Source organism: Sus scrofa, chromosome 1 (assembly GCF_000003025.6).
Source record: "Sus scrofa isolate TJ Tabasco breed Duroc chromosome 1, Sscrofa11.1, whole genome shotgun sequence".
Lineage (NCBI taxonomy): Eukaryota > Metazoa > Chordata > Mammalia > Artiodactyla > Suidae > Sus > Sus scrofa.
In genome coordinates, this window is record NC_010443.5 from 35,402,293 (window position 1) to 35,422,489 (window position 20,197).

The following is a 20,197-nucleotide window of genomic DNA, read 5'->3' on the forward strand; positions in this document are numbered from 1 at the left end:
ATACATATGCACATATGCATTCTCTTTTAGGTTCTTTTCCCACATAGCTTATCACAGAAGACTGGGTAGAGTTCCCTGTGTTGTACCACATGTCCCCATTGGCCAACCACTCCATATACCTCAGTGGGCATATGCCAATCCCAAACCCCAAGTCCATCCCTCCCATTTCCCCCACCTGTCCCTTTGGTAACCATAAGCTTTTCAAAGTCTGTGAGTCTCTTTCTGTGCTGCAGATAACTTCATTGTATCCTTTTTTTTTTTTTTAAGATTCCACATATAAGTAATATGATGTTTGTCTTTCACTGTCTAACTTCACTTAGTATGATATTTTCTAGGTCCATCCCTGTTGCTGTAAATGGCATTACCTCATTCTTTTTTATGGCTGAGTAATATCCTTTCATTTTAAAAATTCAAATAAAAACATGGTCTTGAGAGATTAAATACCTTGCTCAAAATCACACATGTAGTTGGGAGATAGCCAGTAATTCGTGCAGATTTCATTTCCAAAAAGACATGGCATTTTCCATTTCAAGGTATTTTTCCTCTTGTTTCCATTTATGTGGCTGGGATCTGATGAATTAATTATCTATAGACAATACATTAAAATTAGGGGAATTCAGTATTAAAAAGAATTCGGATAAAAGTATCTCTCATCTTTAAAATTTTGCATTACTTTTAACACATTATACTTGTTTTTTCACTCTCCTGCTGTGATTTTCTTATGAGAACTTTCATTCTAAGGACTCCCTTCAATTCATACAATTCTGTTCTCAGGTCTTTTTAAGATTGTGGCTGATAAAACTCCATACCTCACTATGGACGAAATTACAAGAACCATCCATATCGGACCTAGTAGACTGGGGCATCCTTGCTTCTATCATCAGAAGGATATAAAACTAGAGAATCTCGTCATAAAGCAAGGTGAGCAAATCATGCTCAACTCAGTTGAAGAGATCAATGGAGAAATACTGGTGAACTGTGGTGTGCTAAGGAATCATCAAAATCACTCATTTACTTTGCCTTTGTCACAAGAAGGAGAATTCTATGAATGTGAAGATGAACATATTTATACCCTAAAGGAGATTATCCAATGGAAGATCCCCAAGAACAGAACACGAACTGTGAAACTTACAGATTTTTCAAGCAAGTGGGACTTAACAAATCCATTCCCTAAAGGCTTTTCTGGTGCTCTGATTCTCAAGCCTGTTTATGAAATTCAAGGTGTGATGAAATGTAAGTATCCACTTAGAATGATGCTCTGTGAGCATAAGCATTGTGGGGTTTGGGGAAGAGAAAGCCTGTAAGGTCTAAAGAATGGAACTCTGTTCCTGACTTGTCCATTAAGCCCATTGAGAGTTAATTCTATCTATAAATAAGCAAACCATGTATATGTTGCAAGGATCAAATTGAATAATGTATGTACACTTACTGGTACTGTAAACTGTGTGGTGCGATCCAAATGTAAAATGCTATAATTGTCAGGTACAGACAGATTAAAGTACTTATATATTTTTATCACTACTTATTTATAAGGTCAGAAGAGAGCTACTTTTTAGAGTAGATAATAATTGGTTAGAGAGAGGCTTTCTTGTATGGAGGTGGTCAACAAAGAGGTGAGGATGTAAAGTTACATTAATGTGTCCCTTACTGATTTTTTTTTTTTTTGCTATTCATTACTGCTCACAAATCTTCCTGTTAGCTGGGAGTCCTTTTGACTTAAGGGAAAATGATGTGACAAATTAATTCACACATAAGTATGGGTTTTAAAATTTTTTATCAAAATATAGTTGATTTATAGCATTAGTTTCAGGAGTACAGCATAGTGTTTCAGTATTTTTATAGAGTATACTCCCTTCAAAGTTATTGCAAAATAATGGCTATATTTCCCTGAACAGTATATTCTTGTCATTTATTTATTTTATGTATAGTAGTTTGTATATCTTAATCATGTATTCCTATTTTGCCCCTCCCTTTTTCCCTATCCCCACATAAGTGTATTTTAATAGATATCTTCATAAGATTTTTGCCTTTTAAAAGAGAAATGGCTGGAGAGAGCATTATAATCCTAAAGAAATTAATGCCTTGACTTTAAGATTATGGCACATAAGTGGGGCAAGTACAGTAAAAACTCCTTGCTTCTAACTCTAGTCAATAACAGTAAGTGGTGGCTTTGGGTGAGCCATCTAAATTCTGTCTACACAAAGAGGATGATGATACTCCTTTTTGCCTATGTCTTGGAGTTATTTTCAGAAAAAAAGAAAGTTTTATTAAAGTGTTGGAGTTCCTGTTGTGGCTCAGTGGGTTAAGAACATCCGACTAGTATCCATGAGGATGTGGGTTCAATCCCTGGGCTCACTCAGTGGGTTAAGGATCCGGCATTGCCACAAACAAGCTACAGCATAGGTCACAGATGTGGCTGGGATCCAGCATTGCTGTAGGATACTGTATATAATACAGTTGAGGAAAAAAGCAATATGTAAAATGTTTGGTGTAAGAGTACTCCTTGGATATCTCAAATTCTATTTATCTCTGCTTCCATTACTATTGTTGGTCACTTATGAAAGTATGAAAAAATCGATATGACCTTTGGGTAGGTTTTAGAACTGTGTTGAATTTTGTTACATGTAAATATTTAACCAGAAATCAATTAATTCATTTGAACTGAAGGTGTAGGTAAGGAATTCCATTCGAATAGTGATTTTTTTGTGTGTCTGCTAAAAAAAAAAAAAAAAAAAAAATTGGGGCCACAGCATGATTATTTTTAATACGACAAAAATTGAAGTCACAGAAAACTTTAGACTTCATATTAGTGTTCTATTAGCTTTCCAAAATATACAATTAAAATTGGTAATTAAGTTTTCCTCAGTTTTCATAAATAAATGGATAGCATTTTCTCATTTTAAGAATTTGTTAATTTTCTAAAACCATTTGTATCTCCCGTCATACAGATGCAAAAGAAGCCTGACCAGAACCTAAGCTTATAAACAAGATGGTTACAGCATTTTATGAATTTGATTAGGGATCAACAAAGCCTTCTCTGAGGAAATGACATTTAACTAAGATCTGAAGGGTGAAGAGGAGATGAACAGGCAGAGAAAGAGAGGACAATATTGGAGAAAGCAGTTGCAGCTTTCAGGAAAGGAGGTAAACAAGAGATTATAGATTCAGTGTAGTTGGTGTGAGAAAGGAGAGAAAAGGGGAGTTGAGACAGTAACGAAACATGCAATAGGTGAGTAGAGTCAGTCATGGAGGGACTTGAAGTATACATTAAGGGGTTAACATTTACCCAAAAGGCAAATGAATATAGGTTTTTTCAGCTGAAGAAACAGGGTGAGAAAAGTGTAGGGAGGCTATTGCAACATACTGGGGGTTAATGCAGTAGTGATATATGAGGGACAGCTGTTCTTAATGGGTATTTAAGAAGTACAACCAGCAAAATCTGAAGGTTTTTTGAAAGAGGCATAGGAGTCAACATGAATCTCAGGCTTCTGGTTGATCTATTGGTTGAGGTGGTGCAGTTTATTAAATATAAATATAGAAGAGCAGGGGATAGTAACAGAATTGCTTAGATGGACTTAAATATGTTTTTATGCTAACTAAGGTCCCACAAGAAAGTGTTTGGTTGAAATTAAATCCTTCGCAAGATATTTTAGACTGATTTCCATTCTTTAATAATGCTAAAATTGAATTTTGATTTTAATTATTTTGGATCTTTAATTTCTTAGGGATTATTTTAAACACAGTTCTTATTGTATAACAGATACTATGTGAGACTGTTTTGTATGTGTACTGACTACAGAATATTTCTTGGAAATAGAGGATAGGTGTCCAGCACAAAAGGACTAATTTAGAAAATTATTGTTGTTATAGGCATTTTTCTTCTAAATATAAAATGTAGATCTTTTTAGTATCAATTTTGGTCTTGTGGTTTTATGTCATTCTTTCTTATATTGAAGATTCAAACTTGCCTTGAAGTCAAGGGCGTGTTGCCTGCTAAGTTGCTTTCCAGTGGCTTTGAGGTCAGGCACAGTTCAAACTCCTTATGACTTGAGTCCTTTTCTAAAGTGACAAGAAAAGGAATAGGTCTGAGTCAGGGATAGGAAATTTTAGAGAAACCTTAGGGGGAAAAGCAAGAAGAAAAAGATTGAGAACTATAGGAAGCTATGAAATATTGATTGGCTGCAAAGAGAACATAGCAAGTAAATAGAAAAAAGACGAAATAGAAGATATCCTACTTCTAGTGCGAGTTTTTAATGTTACTAATGGGAAATTTTAGGCTTCATAAAAAAGGAAAGTAGCAGAAAGTATTGTTTGTTTTTTTTCTTTTTAGGGCCGTATCCGCGGCATATATAAGTTCCCAGGCTAGGGGTCAAATTAGAGCTATAGCTGCCGGCCCACACCACAACCACAGCTATGCAGGATATGAGCCACTTCTGCGACCTACATCACAGCTCAAGGCAACACCAGATCCTTAACCCACTGAGCAAGGCCGGGGGTCGAACCCCATCCTCATGGAAACTAGTCAGGTTCTTTTCACCTGAGCCACAGCAGGAACTCTTGCAGAAAGTGTTTACATGAAATATTTGTTCCTGGAAACTCTTGGTCATATTTCCATTACAGGTTAAACCCCTCTAACTCTTACTATACATTTGATGATTTAAAAAAAAAAAACAAAAAACTCTACCTCTTTGGAAAAGATGTATAAATAACCATCCAGGACCTCTAACTACTGGTTTCATGTAGTCATAGCAAAATCTGTTTGCGCCTTTTGAAGGAAGATAAAATTCATATTAGTGAAACAAATGGAATGTGTAATATTTCAAAATTTAAAAAATGGAATCAGCTATTTAAAGTTCCTTCAAAAAACCAGGAATCTTGATTTAGTGAAAGTATGTATTGATGTATCAATCGATGATTGATAATTTTTCTCTCCTAGTGGAAGTTTTAAGCGTTGGAAAGTTGTATTTTATTTTAGGAGAAAAACTTAGCTCCTTTCAAAATTTGGGGAAAAGTTTCTGCTCAAGTTTATGACATGTTAATTTACAAACAGAAAGCTCAATTCACATGAGCAGAACTGTGTATCAGAAAGGTAGTATCTAAATATTGTATGACAAATGAATAGAAGAAGTGAATAGAAGAAAAGTACATTGCTCTTTTAATATTCTGAAACTCCATTTATTGTAAAAAATAATTTCCATTTTATAAAAGTCAAAAATATCAAATAATGGTAAAAAGACATAAAGTTATCAACAACCTTGTGCCCTTAACCATCCTCAAATTTCCCCCACATTCTGCTACTCTGATGTGTAACTCCTTTAAATTTTTCCTCCTACTTTCTTGTATTTCCATTCACATTTCCAAGTAATCTAGGGATATTGCTGTTTTTCGATTAATCAACTTGAGGCAGTAACTACTGACTTCCACGTGTAGTGATGAAGGCTTGATGCTCTTATGTTCCTACTTCCTCTCCTTTTCCCTATTCTCTCAGTATATGGTAAATTATAGTTAAACACTAGTATTTTCATTGTTGTGACAGTTCATTGATGAATCAAGTGGTAGTTAATAAATGTAATTCCATTTCTTTTCTTTTCTCTTTTTCTTTTTTCTCTTTTTAGGGCCACACCCGCGGCATATGGAGGTTCCCAGGCTAGGGGTCGAATTGGAGCTGCAACTGCCAGCTACGCCACAGCCACAGCAATGCAGGATCCGAGCTGCGTTTGCTACACCACAGCTCACGGCAACACCGGATCTTTAACCCACTGAGTGAGGCCAAGGATCGAACCCATGTCCTCATGGATACTAGTCCAGCTTGTTAATGGAACTCCTATAATTCCATTTCTATATAACTATTTTTCTGTAATAATGACCCTATTTCATTGCTTAATTTTCTTCAATCCTTTCCTAGTCATGGGTATTTTCAAATGTTTTTGTTTAAAAAAAAAAAAAAAAAAGAGCCATTCATTGCAATTTTCCAGACAACCTGTCAGGAGATCTATCTCTTCTATGATTTTTTTAATCCTGAGGCATTCCTCCTTCTCCAATCTTACGCTCCAATCTGAATTTGTGGCTCTCTAGACCTAATGCATAGGTGCTTGTCTTAGCATGGGAAAAAAGCCATTAATTGGGTGGCTTATAAACAACAGAAATGTATTGCTTACTGTTCTGGAAGCTGCAAGTCTGCAATTTTGGGTGCCAGCCTGGTCAATTCTGATGAGGAAACTATGCCAGGTTACAGATTGCAGATTTATAGTATTTTTACACAATGGAGAGCAGAGAGGGGAATCAAGCTTGCTAGTGACTTTTATAAAGGCACTAAGCTCCTTGACAAAGACTCCTTCCTCATGACCTCATCTTATTCTGATCACCTCCTAAAGACTCTACCTACTAATACTGTCATAACAGGGAGTTCGGTTTCAACATGTGAATACTGGGAATACAAATATTTAGTCTGTAGCAGTGCTGTCCTGGAATCTTCATTGAAACCATCCTGGTGATTTCCCTTTGACTTGCTTCTGTGTTTACTAACAATTTCTAGAACTTGCTTGTTCTTTCCTGGTTTTCTTCCAGTTTTGAGGATCCTATACCCCACTTGTTTCCTACAAAAAAATGTAGAGGATATTAATCAGTTAATTAGAAGAACTGCATGTTGGAAAGTCTTTATTTTACACTCATATAAGATTGAGAGTTTGGAGTTCTGGCAGTGGCACAGCAGGTTTAGGATCTGGCATTGCCATAGCCATGGCTGGGATCCTACCTGACCCTGGGAACTTCCATATGCTGAGGGTACAGCCAAAAAAAAAAAAAAAAAAAAAAGATTGAGAATTTGGCTACTTCTACAATTCCAGGTTGAAAATTAAACTCAGAATTTTGAAAGCTTTACTCCCTTAATTTCTACCTTTCATATGGGCTTTGAGAAATATTTGGTATTGTGAAATTTCACAGTAATGTGCTTTTTGGTATGTCTGTTCTTTCATTGTGAGGGAGTTTTCAACTTGAAATTTAGGTCCTTCATTTCTAGGATAAATTATTTGATAATTTCATTGTAACTGCTTTTTTTTTTCTTCTTTCCTCTGTAACTCCTAATCTCATGTTGAAGCGCCCATACTGATCTAAGACTATTTTTTCCTCTATTTTATGTCACTTTGTCTTTGGTTTACCTTCAGGGAAAAATTTTAACTGCTTTTCCAACTGTTTTAATGAATTTTTAATTTAAGCTATCATATTTTTAATTTCTGAGTTATTTCTTAACATCTTTTTTATACTGTTTACCATGTTCTTGTTTTAAGAATGCAATATCTTATCTCTCTGAGAATACTTGACTATTTCTTAAAGTTTTCTACTGTTCCTTGAATTTTATCTGCCTCTTTGGGGATTTTTTTTTAAGTTTTGGTCTTTCATTTTTATTATATTTTTTCCTCAAACGCTTGGTGATTATTTGCCATTTGTTCATATTTATATGTGAGACATATTTTTAACTTAATTTACAAGTGAGGCACTATTTATGTACAAGCTTTTTTTAAAAAATAAATTTTAGCTTTCATTTTCTCAGCTTTTTTCATCAGAGAATCCCCCAAATTCAAGTCCTGTGAGTCTTTTCTCCAAATCTTGTTCAATTTTACCTGAAAAGTCTCTTCTTGATACCTTCTGGGGTTATGAAACTATTGTAACTGAGTGGGGAAGTTGCTGTGGGTTTCACTGTTCCCCTGTAGATTTAGACTTAACCTTCTTTGCTTTTAATCCCACTCTTCTTCCCTGCACATCTATGCGTACTTTCCAGATTTTGGAACCCTGTCTTGTTTCCTGCACAGAGAGCAGTGGGAGGGGTTGACTGTCACCTGTCTTCCCCAAATTAAGCTGAAGACCTGGGTTTAACCACTCTTCAAACATTTAAATAATCCCCTTGTTTTGTCCTCTACCTTCTCTTCCACCTTCAGAGGGGCCTTATGCCTCCAATCGTAACCTTTTGGGGATCCTGTGGAGCAAAAGGAGCTGGCTTTTCATTGGACTCCAACTCCTTAGGCACATAGGCTTTCCTATTTCTAGTGTGCCAAATCATTGACCATTCTTACAGCTGAGTTCCAGCTTTATTTAGTGTAAGGATTATAGACATCTTTTTGATTCATTGAAACTTTTTCTTTTTTCTTTCTTTTTCTCTTTTTTACCCTGTGGTAGATTTGAGCGAAGAAAGGTTGAAAAGCAACATATGTATTTCACTCGTAAACCTCACTACTTACTTAAATCGATCCTAGCCCAGAGTTTTTCCTGGATCTAGTAATAATCCTGAAAGGACTAATTGCTAATATTACTAAATGAAATTTATAAACTGAATTTTTTTTTTTGTAGGGCTGCACCTGTAGTATATGAAAGTTCCCAGGCTAGGGCGCACATCAGATCTGCAACTGCCAGCCTACACCACAGCAAGGCAGGATCCAAGCCACATCTGTAACTGTGCCACAGCTCATGGCAAGGCTGGATCCTTAACCCACTGAGCAAGGCCAGGGGTCAAACCCTTATCCTCACGGATACTAATGGGTTCGTGACCCCTGAGCCACAATGGGAATTCCCTGGACATTTTTAACATAACATAATTTTCCATCATTTATAAAAGTATCTGAATCAATGTCTTTGTTTTTATTTTTATCTTCTCAATGCTTGAGATAAAGTAAATGTTCAGTATTCAGTAAATTAAATACATGAACGGATGAAGCAAATAAAATAATTGTTTCTGCATATATATATCTCAGAGTACCAAGTTCCTATCTAGCTTAGATTTCTCACTCACCATATTCAGATCTGATTTGTCACAATGACATATTTATGAATTTAATAGCTAAGGAAGATGAATGGTCACTTCATAGCACCGAAGTTGATGTTGCTTATATTTATATAATAACTTCAATTTTTATAAGTGATGTTTTCTTTAATGTGTCCGTGAAAATACCATGACATAACATGATGCTTAGAACCCATGGATACTCTACCCAGCTTCCATTTCATTTTCTTTCCTTTAGGTAGAAATTTTATTGCTAAAAAAATATCAAACAGCAAGCAGAGGAAAGTACAGCTTTCACTATATATATAATGCTAATAGTTGATAGGTTAATATATATATAGTTTATGTATTCTTATATATAATAGTATATAATATTATATATATTAATTAATTAATTTTAAGGACTTGGCTTATGCAAGTTCTACATCTCTGATAAGTTCTACATCTCTAGGACAGACAGGCAAGCTGAAAACTCGGGCAAAAGTTTATGCTGCAGTCTTGAGGCAGAATTTTTTCTCCGGGAAATCCATTTTTGCTCTCTAGACCTTCTACTGATTGGATGGGGCTCATCCATATAGTGAAGGTAACATCCTTTAGTTAAAGTCAACTGATTTAGATGCTAGCCACATCTCTAAAATACCTTCACAGCAATACATGTATCAGTGTTTAATTAAATAACTGGCTGCTTAAGTCCAGTAAAGTTTGTGTATCAGTGAAGAAAACATGTTAATATGTATCATTCAGTTAAGAAAATGACTCTTCACTTTTCTTAGCTTTTATAAACTAAAGGAAAGTGTAAAAGAATAAGGTACAAATAAACCCACATAAAATGCAAGATTTCTCTAGAAAGATCCTGATGATATTTTTTTTTTCTGCTACAAATGTTTGAGGGTGATCCAAAAGGAATTTTATCTATAAATACAAACAAAAGTAGAGCCAGAGGATGACTACCTTACAAAATGGAAATTCACCGGATAGCTTCTCCTAATTCGAAATGAAACTATTTTCTCCCATCTATAGGTTGTCTTTTTTTTTTTTTTATGGTTTCTTTTGCTGAGCAAAAGCTTGTCAGTTTGATTAGTCCCATTGGTTTCTTTTTTGCTTTTGTTTCTGTTGCCTTGGGAGACTGACCTCAGAAAACATTTGTATGGTTGATGTCAGAGAATATTTTGCTTATGTTCTCTTCTAGGAGTTTGATGGTGTCTTGTCTTACATTTAGTCTTTAAGCCATTTTGAGTTGTTTTTGTGCATGTATGAAGTTTTTCCAGTTTCATTGATTTACATGCAGCTGTCCAGTTTTCCCAACACCAACCACTTGCTGAAAAGACTGTCTTTTTCCCACTTTATATTCTTGCCTCCTTTGTCAAAGATTAATTAACCATAGGTGTCTGGGTTTATTTCTGGGTTCTCTATTCTGTTCCATTGGTTAGTGTGTCTGTCTTGGTACCAGTACACTGTCTTGATTACTGTAGCTTTGTAATATTGCCTGAAGGCTGGGAGAGTTATGCCTCCTGCTTGGTTTTTGTTCTTCAGGATTGTTTTGGTAATTCTGGGTCTTTTATGCTTCCATATAAAATTTTGGATTGTTTGTTGTAGTTCTGTGAAAAGTGTCATGGGTAATTCGATAGGGATTGTACTGAATCTGTAGATTGCTTTGGGTATTATGGCCATTTTTATGATATTAATTCTTCCAACCCAGGAGCATGGGATATCTTTCCATTTCTTTGAACCTCTTTAATATCCTTGATTAATATTTTATAGTTCTCAGCATGTAAGTCCTTCACCTCCTTGGTCAGGTTTATTCTTAGGTATTTAAATTTTTTGGAGTGGATTTTAAAAAGTATTGTATTTCTGTATTCCTTTTCTAGTATATTTCCTTGTTAGTATATAGAAATGCAATTGATTTCTGAAGTTAATCTTGTATCCCACTACTTTGCTGAATTCTTTGATCAGTTCGAGTAGTTCAGTGTGGAGTTCTTAGGGTTTTCTGTATATAGTATCATGTCATCAGCATACAGTGACAATTTTACCTCTTCTCTTCCAATATGGATACCTTTTATTTACTTCATTTGTCTGATTCCTGTGGCTAGGACTTACAATACTATGTTGAATAAAAGTGGTGAGAGTGGGCATCCTTGTCTTGTTCCAGATTTTAGTGAAATGAAACTGAATACATGGAAAAAATTAATTCACAGAAAGGAAGAAAATCAAGATCAAATAGATGAACTATAAAGCATATTTTAATTTGAAAGTCTAGAATAAGGCAAGCTCAAAATTATTAGCGCATTTAATAATCATTGAGTAAGAGTATAATGTGACGCAAAAATGTAAACAAAACAGTCCACTGAATAATGAGAGCTGTAGACAAAACTTATGAAAGCACTTCAGAGAAAAATAAGTAAGGTGTTAGAAAGTGAATAACAAAAAATCAAACGTAGAAAGTGAAAATTCCAAAAAAATACTTGAATTGTTTAACAGTAATAATATAGGAGAAACTAGAAATTGAGAGAAATTGCAGGCTAGAATTCACAAAATTTGTTGAGAAAAAATATGTAGAAATAATCATCTTGCCTTTAAGACAAATAAGATTGTCTCAATAGATTTCGATCTGTGTAGTACTAATTAATGTCTAATTACAAAGGATAGATAAAGGATAGATCTTTGAATGCTCTCAGTCTCAGAATTCTCCAGAATTCAATATTAGTTGTCCAAGGAAATGTGCATTACCTAACATTAACCAAGCTTAAATGTATATCTCTATTTTCTCTTTAAAGATAATTTTTGGTGAGGTACCCCAGATTCATACTTAACTAAAAGAATTGTTGCAGGGAGACATGCAGAAAAGCATCATGTTATGGTTAATATTAGTGCTAACTGTAAAGGGACTTTCCCTGAAAGAATAGGCAGAAAGACAAAGTTTAATGAAATGACTCAGAAAGAGAGAGGAAACCAATGCTATCTTTTTAGAGAAAATGGAATGGAAATTTTTTTCACAAGAGCTCCTTTGGATAACCAGAAAACATACCCAAGTCAGAATGATTTGTGTTTACCCAGGAAGAAAATCTGGAAGGTGTAAGCTGAGCTTCTATGAGTATAGATCATATTTACTTTAGATTAGTTTGAAACTGATACATTTGTAATGAACATCTCCCGGAATGTCTCTCATGCTCTGAGTTGCTGCCTTCTTATCTCTTTATCAGTTTGAAGTAAAGATAACTTTTGGGGACATTTTCTAATTTAGCTTACTCTCTATAGCCGTTTTTATTTTTCAGGGGGAGAGGGAGTGTTAACAATTTTCCAGTTGTAAAATAAAAATGCTTGTTTGAAAAGTGTGGGAGTTCCTGTTGTGGCTCAGCAGGTTAAAAGGACCTTAAGTTGTGGCTACATCTTTCATATCTATCTTTATCTCCATCCCAAAACTAGATGTGTTGTTTCTTTCACTCTTTTTCTGCTTGTGTAGTTTTGAGTCTTTTATATGATTCCATTTTCTCTCTTCCACAGTATATCAATTATACTTTAAAAATACTTTTAGTCATTGCCTTAGAGTTTGCAATATACATATATAATCTTAAATTCACTTTGAAATAATACTATATCACTTCATGGCTAGTGCAACATAGTATTCCCATTTACACCCTCTTGTCCCTTCCTGTCCTTCATTTCACTATCCGTGATGCATAATAATCCAGTATATTGTTTCTATTATTATTTTGAACAACTTTACCTGTTGCATCAATTAAAAATAAGAAAAAGTATTTTAGTTTCCTTCATTTATTTCTTTCCTAACACTCTTCTTTTTTTTATGCAGATCAGAGTTTCTGACTTATATCATTTGCTTCTCTTTGAAGAACTTCTTTTATATTCCTTGAAAGGCTGGTCTATTGTTGACATATTCCCTCAATTTTTGTTTGTCTGAGAACATCTTTATTTCTCTTTCACTTTTATAGTTTTTTTAACTTTACCCTCTTAGGGCGTTTTGGCTTGTCTGAGAATTAAACTGTTATTTAACAGATTAAGAGGAGAAAAACATACAAATTACATAAATTTGATACAGGATCCTCATAAGAAAAATGAAGACCCACAGAATGCATGCTTTTAAATTGAGTTGAACAATTGAGGCTATTGTGGAAAAGTATCTAAACTATGAGGAGAGGCTATAAAGGAAGATACAGATTCTTTTAACAAGGTCTGTGTGTACAGAGTTCTCCTGGCTTTGCCTCCTTGTTAGAAAAATGTTTTCTTTCTCCTGGTTCAGGGAGGACATCTTTCACATGGGAATTTTTATCTGCTATTTTCAGGAAGAAGAAGGGAGATTAGAATATTCTTCTTGAATCTGCTGTTTTTCAAGTACATTTAGTTCAAAATAGTCCTTAAACTGAAGTAGTATATTTTGGGATGGCATATTCTGCCACCTTTGACTTTTGAGGGATAATTTTGTCCCATACAAAATTCTAGATTTTTTTTTCTCTTTCAACATGTTATTAAAATACACTGCTTACTATCTGTCTGCTTTCATGGTTTCCAAAGAGAAGTCCATTGTAATTCTCATCTTCCTTTCTCCACAGGCAAGATGGGTTTTTTTCTTCTGGCGTCTTCAAGTTTTCCCCCTTTGATTTTTCTCCGGTTTGAATATGATATGCCTAGCCATTGACATTTTGGTATTTATCCTGCTTGTTGTTCTTAAAACTTCACTAATTTGGGAAAATTCTCAGCCATTATTACTTCATTATTGCTTCTGTTCCTTTCTTTCTTTTTTCCTTCTAGCATTCGTATGGCCTGTATGTTACAATATTTTTGATTGTCCCACGGATTTTTGAAATTCTGTTTTTTTATTGTTGTTGTTGTTGTTGTTTTTGTTCTTTTGCTTTTGCTTTTCAGTTTGCAGAGTTTCTGTTGATATATCTCCAAGATCACTGATTAGTCCCTTGACCATGTTCTGTTGATGAACACATCAAAGCCATTCTTCTTTTCCTGTTTTTAATTTCTAGCATTTCCTTGTGGTTTTTTTCCTAGAATTTCCATCTCCCTGCTTACATTGCCCATCTTTTCTTGAATTTTCTTCCATTTGAGCTCTTAATATATTAACATATTTTAAATTCCCAATCTGGTAATTCCCAAAATCTCTTCCATATTTGAGTCTGGTTTTGATGCTTACTTTTTCTCGTCTGTCTATGCTGTTTGTGTTTTAACACACCTTGTGATTTTTCTTGTTGACAGCTGAGGATGATGTCTAGGGTAAAAGAAACTTGGGTAAATAGGCCTTTAGTATGAGATTTTAAGCTAGGAGTTAGGCTGTGTTCAGTGTTTGCTATAGCTGTAGGTGTCAGAAGCTAAAATTTTATGTAAGGTCTTTGTTTATTATCTCCCCTGTTGTCTTTCCCTAAAGACCCCTTCTTAAACATGGTCTTAAAGGCCATTCTTTCCACTGTAATTTCCTTTTATTACATAGAAATTTTCTTGATTTGATTGGTGAGGTGTCAGGGAGGGAAAGCTTTTCTACAATCCTTTAATTAGGTCTCAGTCTTTTACTGATCCTGCTTCTCAGCTGTCCTCCCCACATCCCCTTAATGAGACAGGATGGCTATTAGGGGCTAGAGTTGGGTATATCCCTTTTTCCAACATGGAAGGCTCGATGTAACTGGAGTCAGGTAATTCTCTTCTCCCATATTGGTTAGACTCTGGTAAAACCCAGCTTGGTTAGGCTGTGGTAAATCATTTTCCTCCATCTTAGGCCTTTTTTAAGGATAAGTAAGTTATCTGGGTGTATTTCAAAATGCTTACTTTTCCCTGAGGGGATTTTCCTTAGATCTTCACTCTGAAAAGCTGGTGGGGCTCCTGAATATAAACCTGGGAAAGTGTTGGGGGATCATGCTAAGCCTGGCCCTCCAGAAGTTTTATGTCTCAAGCTTATCTATGTTTAATCTTCAGCAATTAGTGAATTGCTCTTGAAGTGTTCTTACCTTTGCTGGCTCCAGAAGTGGTTTCTGCTCCCAATAAGCTGTAACTCTCTGTATTCATCTATCTCTCTAGTTTTGAGGGTAACAGTTGTCCTATGATCTCGGTTCTCTGATGAATCTAAGAATTGTTTATTTTCATTGCATGTGCTATTTTCTCTGTATTGAATCTTCCTTAAGGCATATGCTTCGTGATTATTTTTGTACCCTAAAAGTCTAGATTATTATTTTGTAGAAATTAAACAGTAAATTAACAGAATTGTATTGAATACACCATTGAGTAAGAGAAATTACAACCTAAAGAGACATGTTTTAAATGAAACATATGATACCTTCTGTGATGTGTAGCAGGAATTTTAGCAGTAGAAACATTTTCCCCCAATGAAATTTTTCATAGAACTCCCCTTGTTTACTAAATCACAACTTTTGAAGCTCAATTAAGGATGTTGTTTTGGCAGTTGTTCTTCATTCATTCAGATCATTTATTGAGTACCTACTATGCACTGGGCACTCTGCTCACACTGGGATATGTTGGTGGGCAAAACAAATACTCCTCTACCTGTGGAGCATTATTTCCATTTTGGGGAAATAAACAATAAACAATGATTATAATAAATAAGCAAATTATTTGGAATGATTGAAGGTAAAGGGTGACATGGAAAATAGAGAAACAGGGAAGGGAGAAGACAGAGATAGTTGCAGTTTTAAATAAAGCACTGCCTTGGCCCATTTGGTGGCTATAACAAAATACCATAGACTGAGTGGCGTATAAACAACAGAAATTTCTTTTTTTTTTTTTTTTTTTTTTTTTGGTTTCATGCTAAATGTATTTTTTTTTTTTAATTATTTTCCCACTGTACAGCAAGGGGGTCAGGTCATCCTTAGATGTATACATTGCAGTTACAGTTTTTTCCCCCACCCTTTCTTCTGTTGTGACATGAGTATCTAGACATAGTTCTCAATGCTATTCAGCAGGATCTCCTTATAAATCTATTCTAGGTTGTGTCTGATAAGCCCAAGCTCCCGATCCCTCCCAGAAATTTATTTCTTATAGTTCTGGAGGTTGAGAATTCTGAGATCAAGGTGCTGGCAGATTTGGTGTCTGGTAAATTCTACTTCCCAGTTCATAGATGGCCATATTCTTACTGTTCCCTCATTCGGCAGAAAGTCAAGGGAGCTCTCTAGGGCTTTTTTATAAGGCACTAATTGCAATACCTAATAACTTCCCAAAGATCCCACTTCCAAAAATTATCACTTTGGGGATTAGGTTTCAACAAATAAATTGAATTTGGTGGGGAGAGCACAAAATAATTCAGAGTATGGAAAGCATATTTTGGGTAAGTTTCATGGAAAAGATAATATTTAAGCTGAGAAGAAGAGGAGGGGAGGAGGAGGACATCATGTTGGCCATAAACATATCTGGCTGCAGGATGTGACAGGCAGAGGAAACAGGCCATGCAAAAACCTGATTAACAATAAGGAGGTCAGGGAGGCAGCAATAAGTTAGAGTGAGCAGCCCAGTGGCAGATGAGTTCAAAATGTTATCTAGGACCTTGGTAAGGACTTTGACTTTTATTCTAAGTGAAAAGGACTGCAGGGCTATGAACAGGAGAAAGACATGATCACTTTAACATTTAAAAGGACTATCTGATTTCCCTAAACAGTTTTGACTGTAAACAGAAGACTGGTTAGGAAGCCATTGCAATAAATCAGGCAAGAAATAATGTAGTTTAGATCAGAGTAGTTCTGATGTAATGGATGTTGGGTGTTATGAAAAAAGAGGGAGAATCTAAGGATATCTCTGAGATTTCTAATGGAACAAGGAGAATGGAGTCCCCAATAATTGGGATGGAAAAAGCAACAGATAGATTAGGTTTGGTTTGAGAAGATCAGAATTTCAGTTTAATCATGTTAATTTTGAAACATCTATTAGACATTCAAATGAAGATCTTAAGGAGATATTTGGAGTGCAGGAGAATTATTTGGCTAGAGATACATGTTGGGGAATCATCAGCATACAGATGGTTCTTAAAGACATGAGACTCTGTGAGATTATGTGGGTGTGAGTGTAGACAGAGAAAGGAACAGAACGAAGAAACTTTCAAAGGTGTGTGGGGTGGGCAGTGGAGAGAGTGGGTGGTGTTTAGAGGAGAAAAAAAAACAGCAAAAAACTGAGAAGAATTATAAGTAAGATAAGAAGGAAATGAGTGAAAAAAATATAGCAAAGAGGAAAGAGTCAAATCTGCTCTGTCAAATGCTGCTAATCTATCAAGTAGGATGAGCTAGGCCAGCATATCTTCAGTGGATTTGTGCAAGAGTATTGAAGATAGGTCAGGAATCAGACAGTCCCTTCCCTGTAGTACCTGTTGTGCCCAAATATAGATTGGGACCTAGCTTGCATTAGGGTCCTGTGTTCTGATGGATCAATGTAGAATGCTCAGGAAGTCCTTAGTGGCATCTGTTCTACCAGTGTCGAGTTGTTCCCTCAACTTGAGAAATGACATGAGTCTATGAACCTGTCTAGTCCTAGCTCTACAATTCTCAACATAGTTCATTTTGATCCAAATAAGTGTGATTTTAAAGTTCCTAAAATTACCTTGGGATTCACAGAAGCCTGTGGAACAGTCTCAAAAGTTTAGATTTGCTAAACTTTATAAAATGAACTGACAAGTTTATTTTATCCCTACCCCACCTCTTTTTTTTTCTTTGAAGTATAGTTGATTCTCTCCTTTTTTTTTAAATGGAGAATCTTTACAGTTTTTACTGACCTTCAGCCTATAGACAACCATTGATTTTTTTTTCTTTTTTCTTTTTTTATGTTTGAGAAAATAAAATATGTAATTCCATGCTATGTTTTTAGGACCTCTGTTACAGAGCACGTGCAAGTAGTATGACACCAATTATAGTTTTCAGGTGCTGCATAAACAGTAATATGAAAAGTAATAATCTAGGTAATATTTTATGAGAGAAGAATTCTGTCTTCTAAATCTTTCAAATTATTAACTTTCAAAAGCATACAAGGAAGAAAGGATATTGACAGAAGGGTGCTTAGATATACCAGGAAACAGTGTTAGATCATGAGAAGGCTATGAAACCTTAAGTGTTAGGAAGTGATCAAGAAAATATAAATCATAAAATGCTGTCAGTATTACCATATAAAGTTATTTTTATTGCAGGATCACTTATAAAGATACTATGTGGGATGCATTTGGAGAGCAAATGAATTCAGGACAATATTTTAAGTGTTTCTGTAATCTCAAAGAAAGACTTCTGAGACAGTGGGCTCTTGGAAAGAATATAGAGATTCCTTAGTTCCCAGTAACACATTAGGCAAATTGTGCATTGGTTAGCACTCCACCAGCATATCTAGGTTTCCTTAGTGGCTTCTTTGACTGTAACCCATCCTGTGCCGCTCCTTTCCTTCTTTCTTTTTAGGACCACACCCATGGGACATGGAGGTTCCCAGGCTAGGGGTCGAATCAGAGCTACAGATGCCACCCTACACCACAGCCATAGCAATGCCAGATCTGAGCCACTTCTGTGACCTACACCACAGCTCACGGCAATGCTGGATCCTTAGTCCACTGAGCAAGGCTAGGAACCGAACCCTCATCCTCACAGACACTAGTTGGATTCCTTACTGCTGGGCCACAATGGGAACTTCTCCTTTTCTATTTAGGTGTTAATGTGGTACCAGCAGAAAAAGAAATCATTTTCACATTGGAAAAAGACTGCATTTTGGTATTCGCTTTCATATATTAATCTTGAGTACTCTATTTATTATTTTCTTCTTTTTTAGGGCCACACCAGTGACATGTGGAGATTCCCAGACTAGGTGTTGAATTGGAACTGTAGCTCCAGCCTACACCACAGCCACAGCAATGTGGGATCTGAGCCATGCCTGCGATCTACACCCCAGCTCACAGCAACTCCAAATCCTCAACCCACTGAGCAAGGCCAGGGATCGAACCCGTGTCCTCGTGGATGCTAGTCAGATTCATTTCTGCTGAGCCATGACAGGAACTCCTAATCTTGAGTGCTTCATATCCCATGATTTTGCAATATGGTTGTATCCCACAGGATAGAATTTTGTATATGTAATGTTTGTCTTGGGCCATGTACGAAAAGGGTCTTATTTGAAGTACCAAAACTTTCTTCTAAGATAATTTTACATACAATATCTGGACCTCAAAAGCATAACTTAAAATGATATAACACATTTTCTGGGAAAAAATACATTGAAACATATGAACATACACACACATGTGATAAAATTACAAAGAAAAACACGGGAATGGTTAACACTAAAAGCGGAGAATGATTACCTTTAGGTTGAGGTGAGGAGGATGTGATTTTGGTGAGGTTTGTAGGGCTCCAAGATACTGGTTAATGTCTGTTTCTAAAGCCAAAAGGATTTATGGGTGTTGGTTTTATTTATAATCTATTTCATTTTAAATTTTAAAAAAAGGAAAGTTACGTATAAGAAATGTTATATCATAAGCATCTGAGGTTTTTTTAAATTGTATTTATCTATATATAGTACCTGGAGAGATTCTAATACTATTTCAGAGCAACAGTTTGATGAACAGAATGTCATAATCTTTTATTTATTTATTTATTTTTTAGTCAGAAAGGATATAGTCCGTATCCTCCCCAGTTTAGATGTTGAAGTCAAAGACATTACTGACAATTATGATGCCAGCTGGTTTCTTCAGTTGCTATCTACACAAGAGCTTTTTGAAATGACCAGTAAAGACTTCCCGATAGTGGCTGAAATCATAGAAGCACCCCAAGGAAACCAGCTACCCGGAAGCATTTTACAGCCTGGGAAAACCATTGTGATCCACAAAAAATGCCAGGCATCAAGGATCCTAGCTTCAGAAATTAGAAGCAATTTTCCTAAAAGACACTTCTTGATCCCTACTAGCTATAAAGGCAAATTCAAGCGGCGACCTAGAGAGTTCCCAACTGCTTATGACCTCGAGATAGCAAAGAGTGAAAAGGAGCCTCTCCACGTGGTGGCCACCAAAGCCTTTCATCCCCCCCACGACGAGCTGACATCTGTATCTGTTGGGGACCAGTTTCTAGTGCATCATTCACAGAGGACTGAAGTCCTCTGTGAAGGAATCAAAAAAGTGGTGAATGTTCTGGCTTGTGAAAGAATCCTCAAAAAATCCTATGAGGCAGCACTGCTCCCTTTGTACATGGAAGGAGATTTTGTAGAGGTGATTCATGATAAGAAGCAGTACCAGATATCTGAGCTCTGTGCACAGTTCCGCTTGCCCTTTAATGTGAAGGTATCTGTGAGGGATCTTTCCATTGAAGATGACATCTTGGCTGCTACACCAGGACTGCAGTTGGAGGAAGCTATCACAGACTCTTATCTACTCATAAGCGACTTTGCCAACCCCAAGGAGTGCTGGGAAATTCCTGTGGGCCGCTTGAATATGACCGTTCAGTTGGTTAGTAA

General features: G+C 35.8%; 1 protein-coding gene across 1 annotated transcript in view; it reads left to right on the forward strand.

Moving 5' to 3' along the window:
- THEMIS (thymocyte selection associated) overlaps window positions 1–20,197 on the forward strand; it is a 197,501-nt gene that overhangs the window by 69,083 nt on the left and 108,221 nt on the right. The window contains 2 exon segments of the mRNA XM_021088464.1: window positions 775–1,233; window positions 19,354–20,196. Of these exon segments, the coding sequence (XP_020944123.1) occupies window positions 775–1,233; window positions 19,354–20,196 (1,302 nt within the window).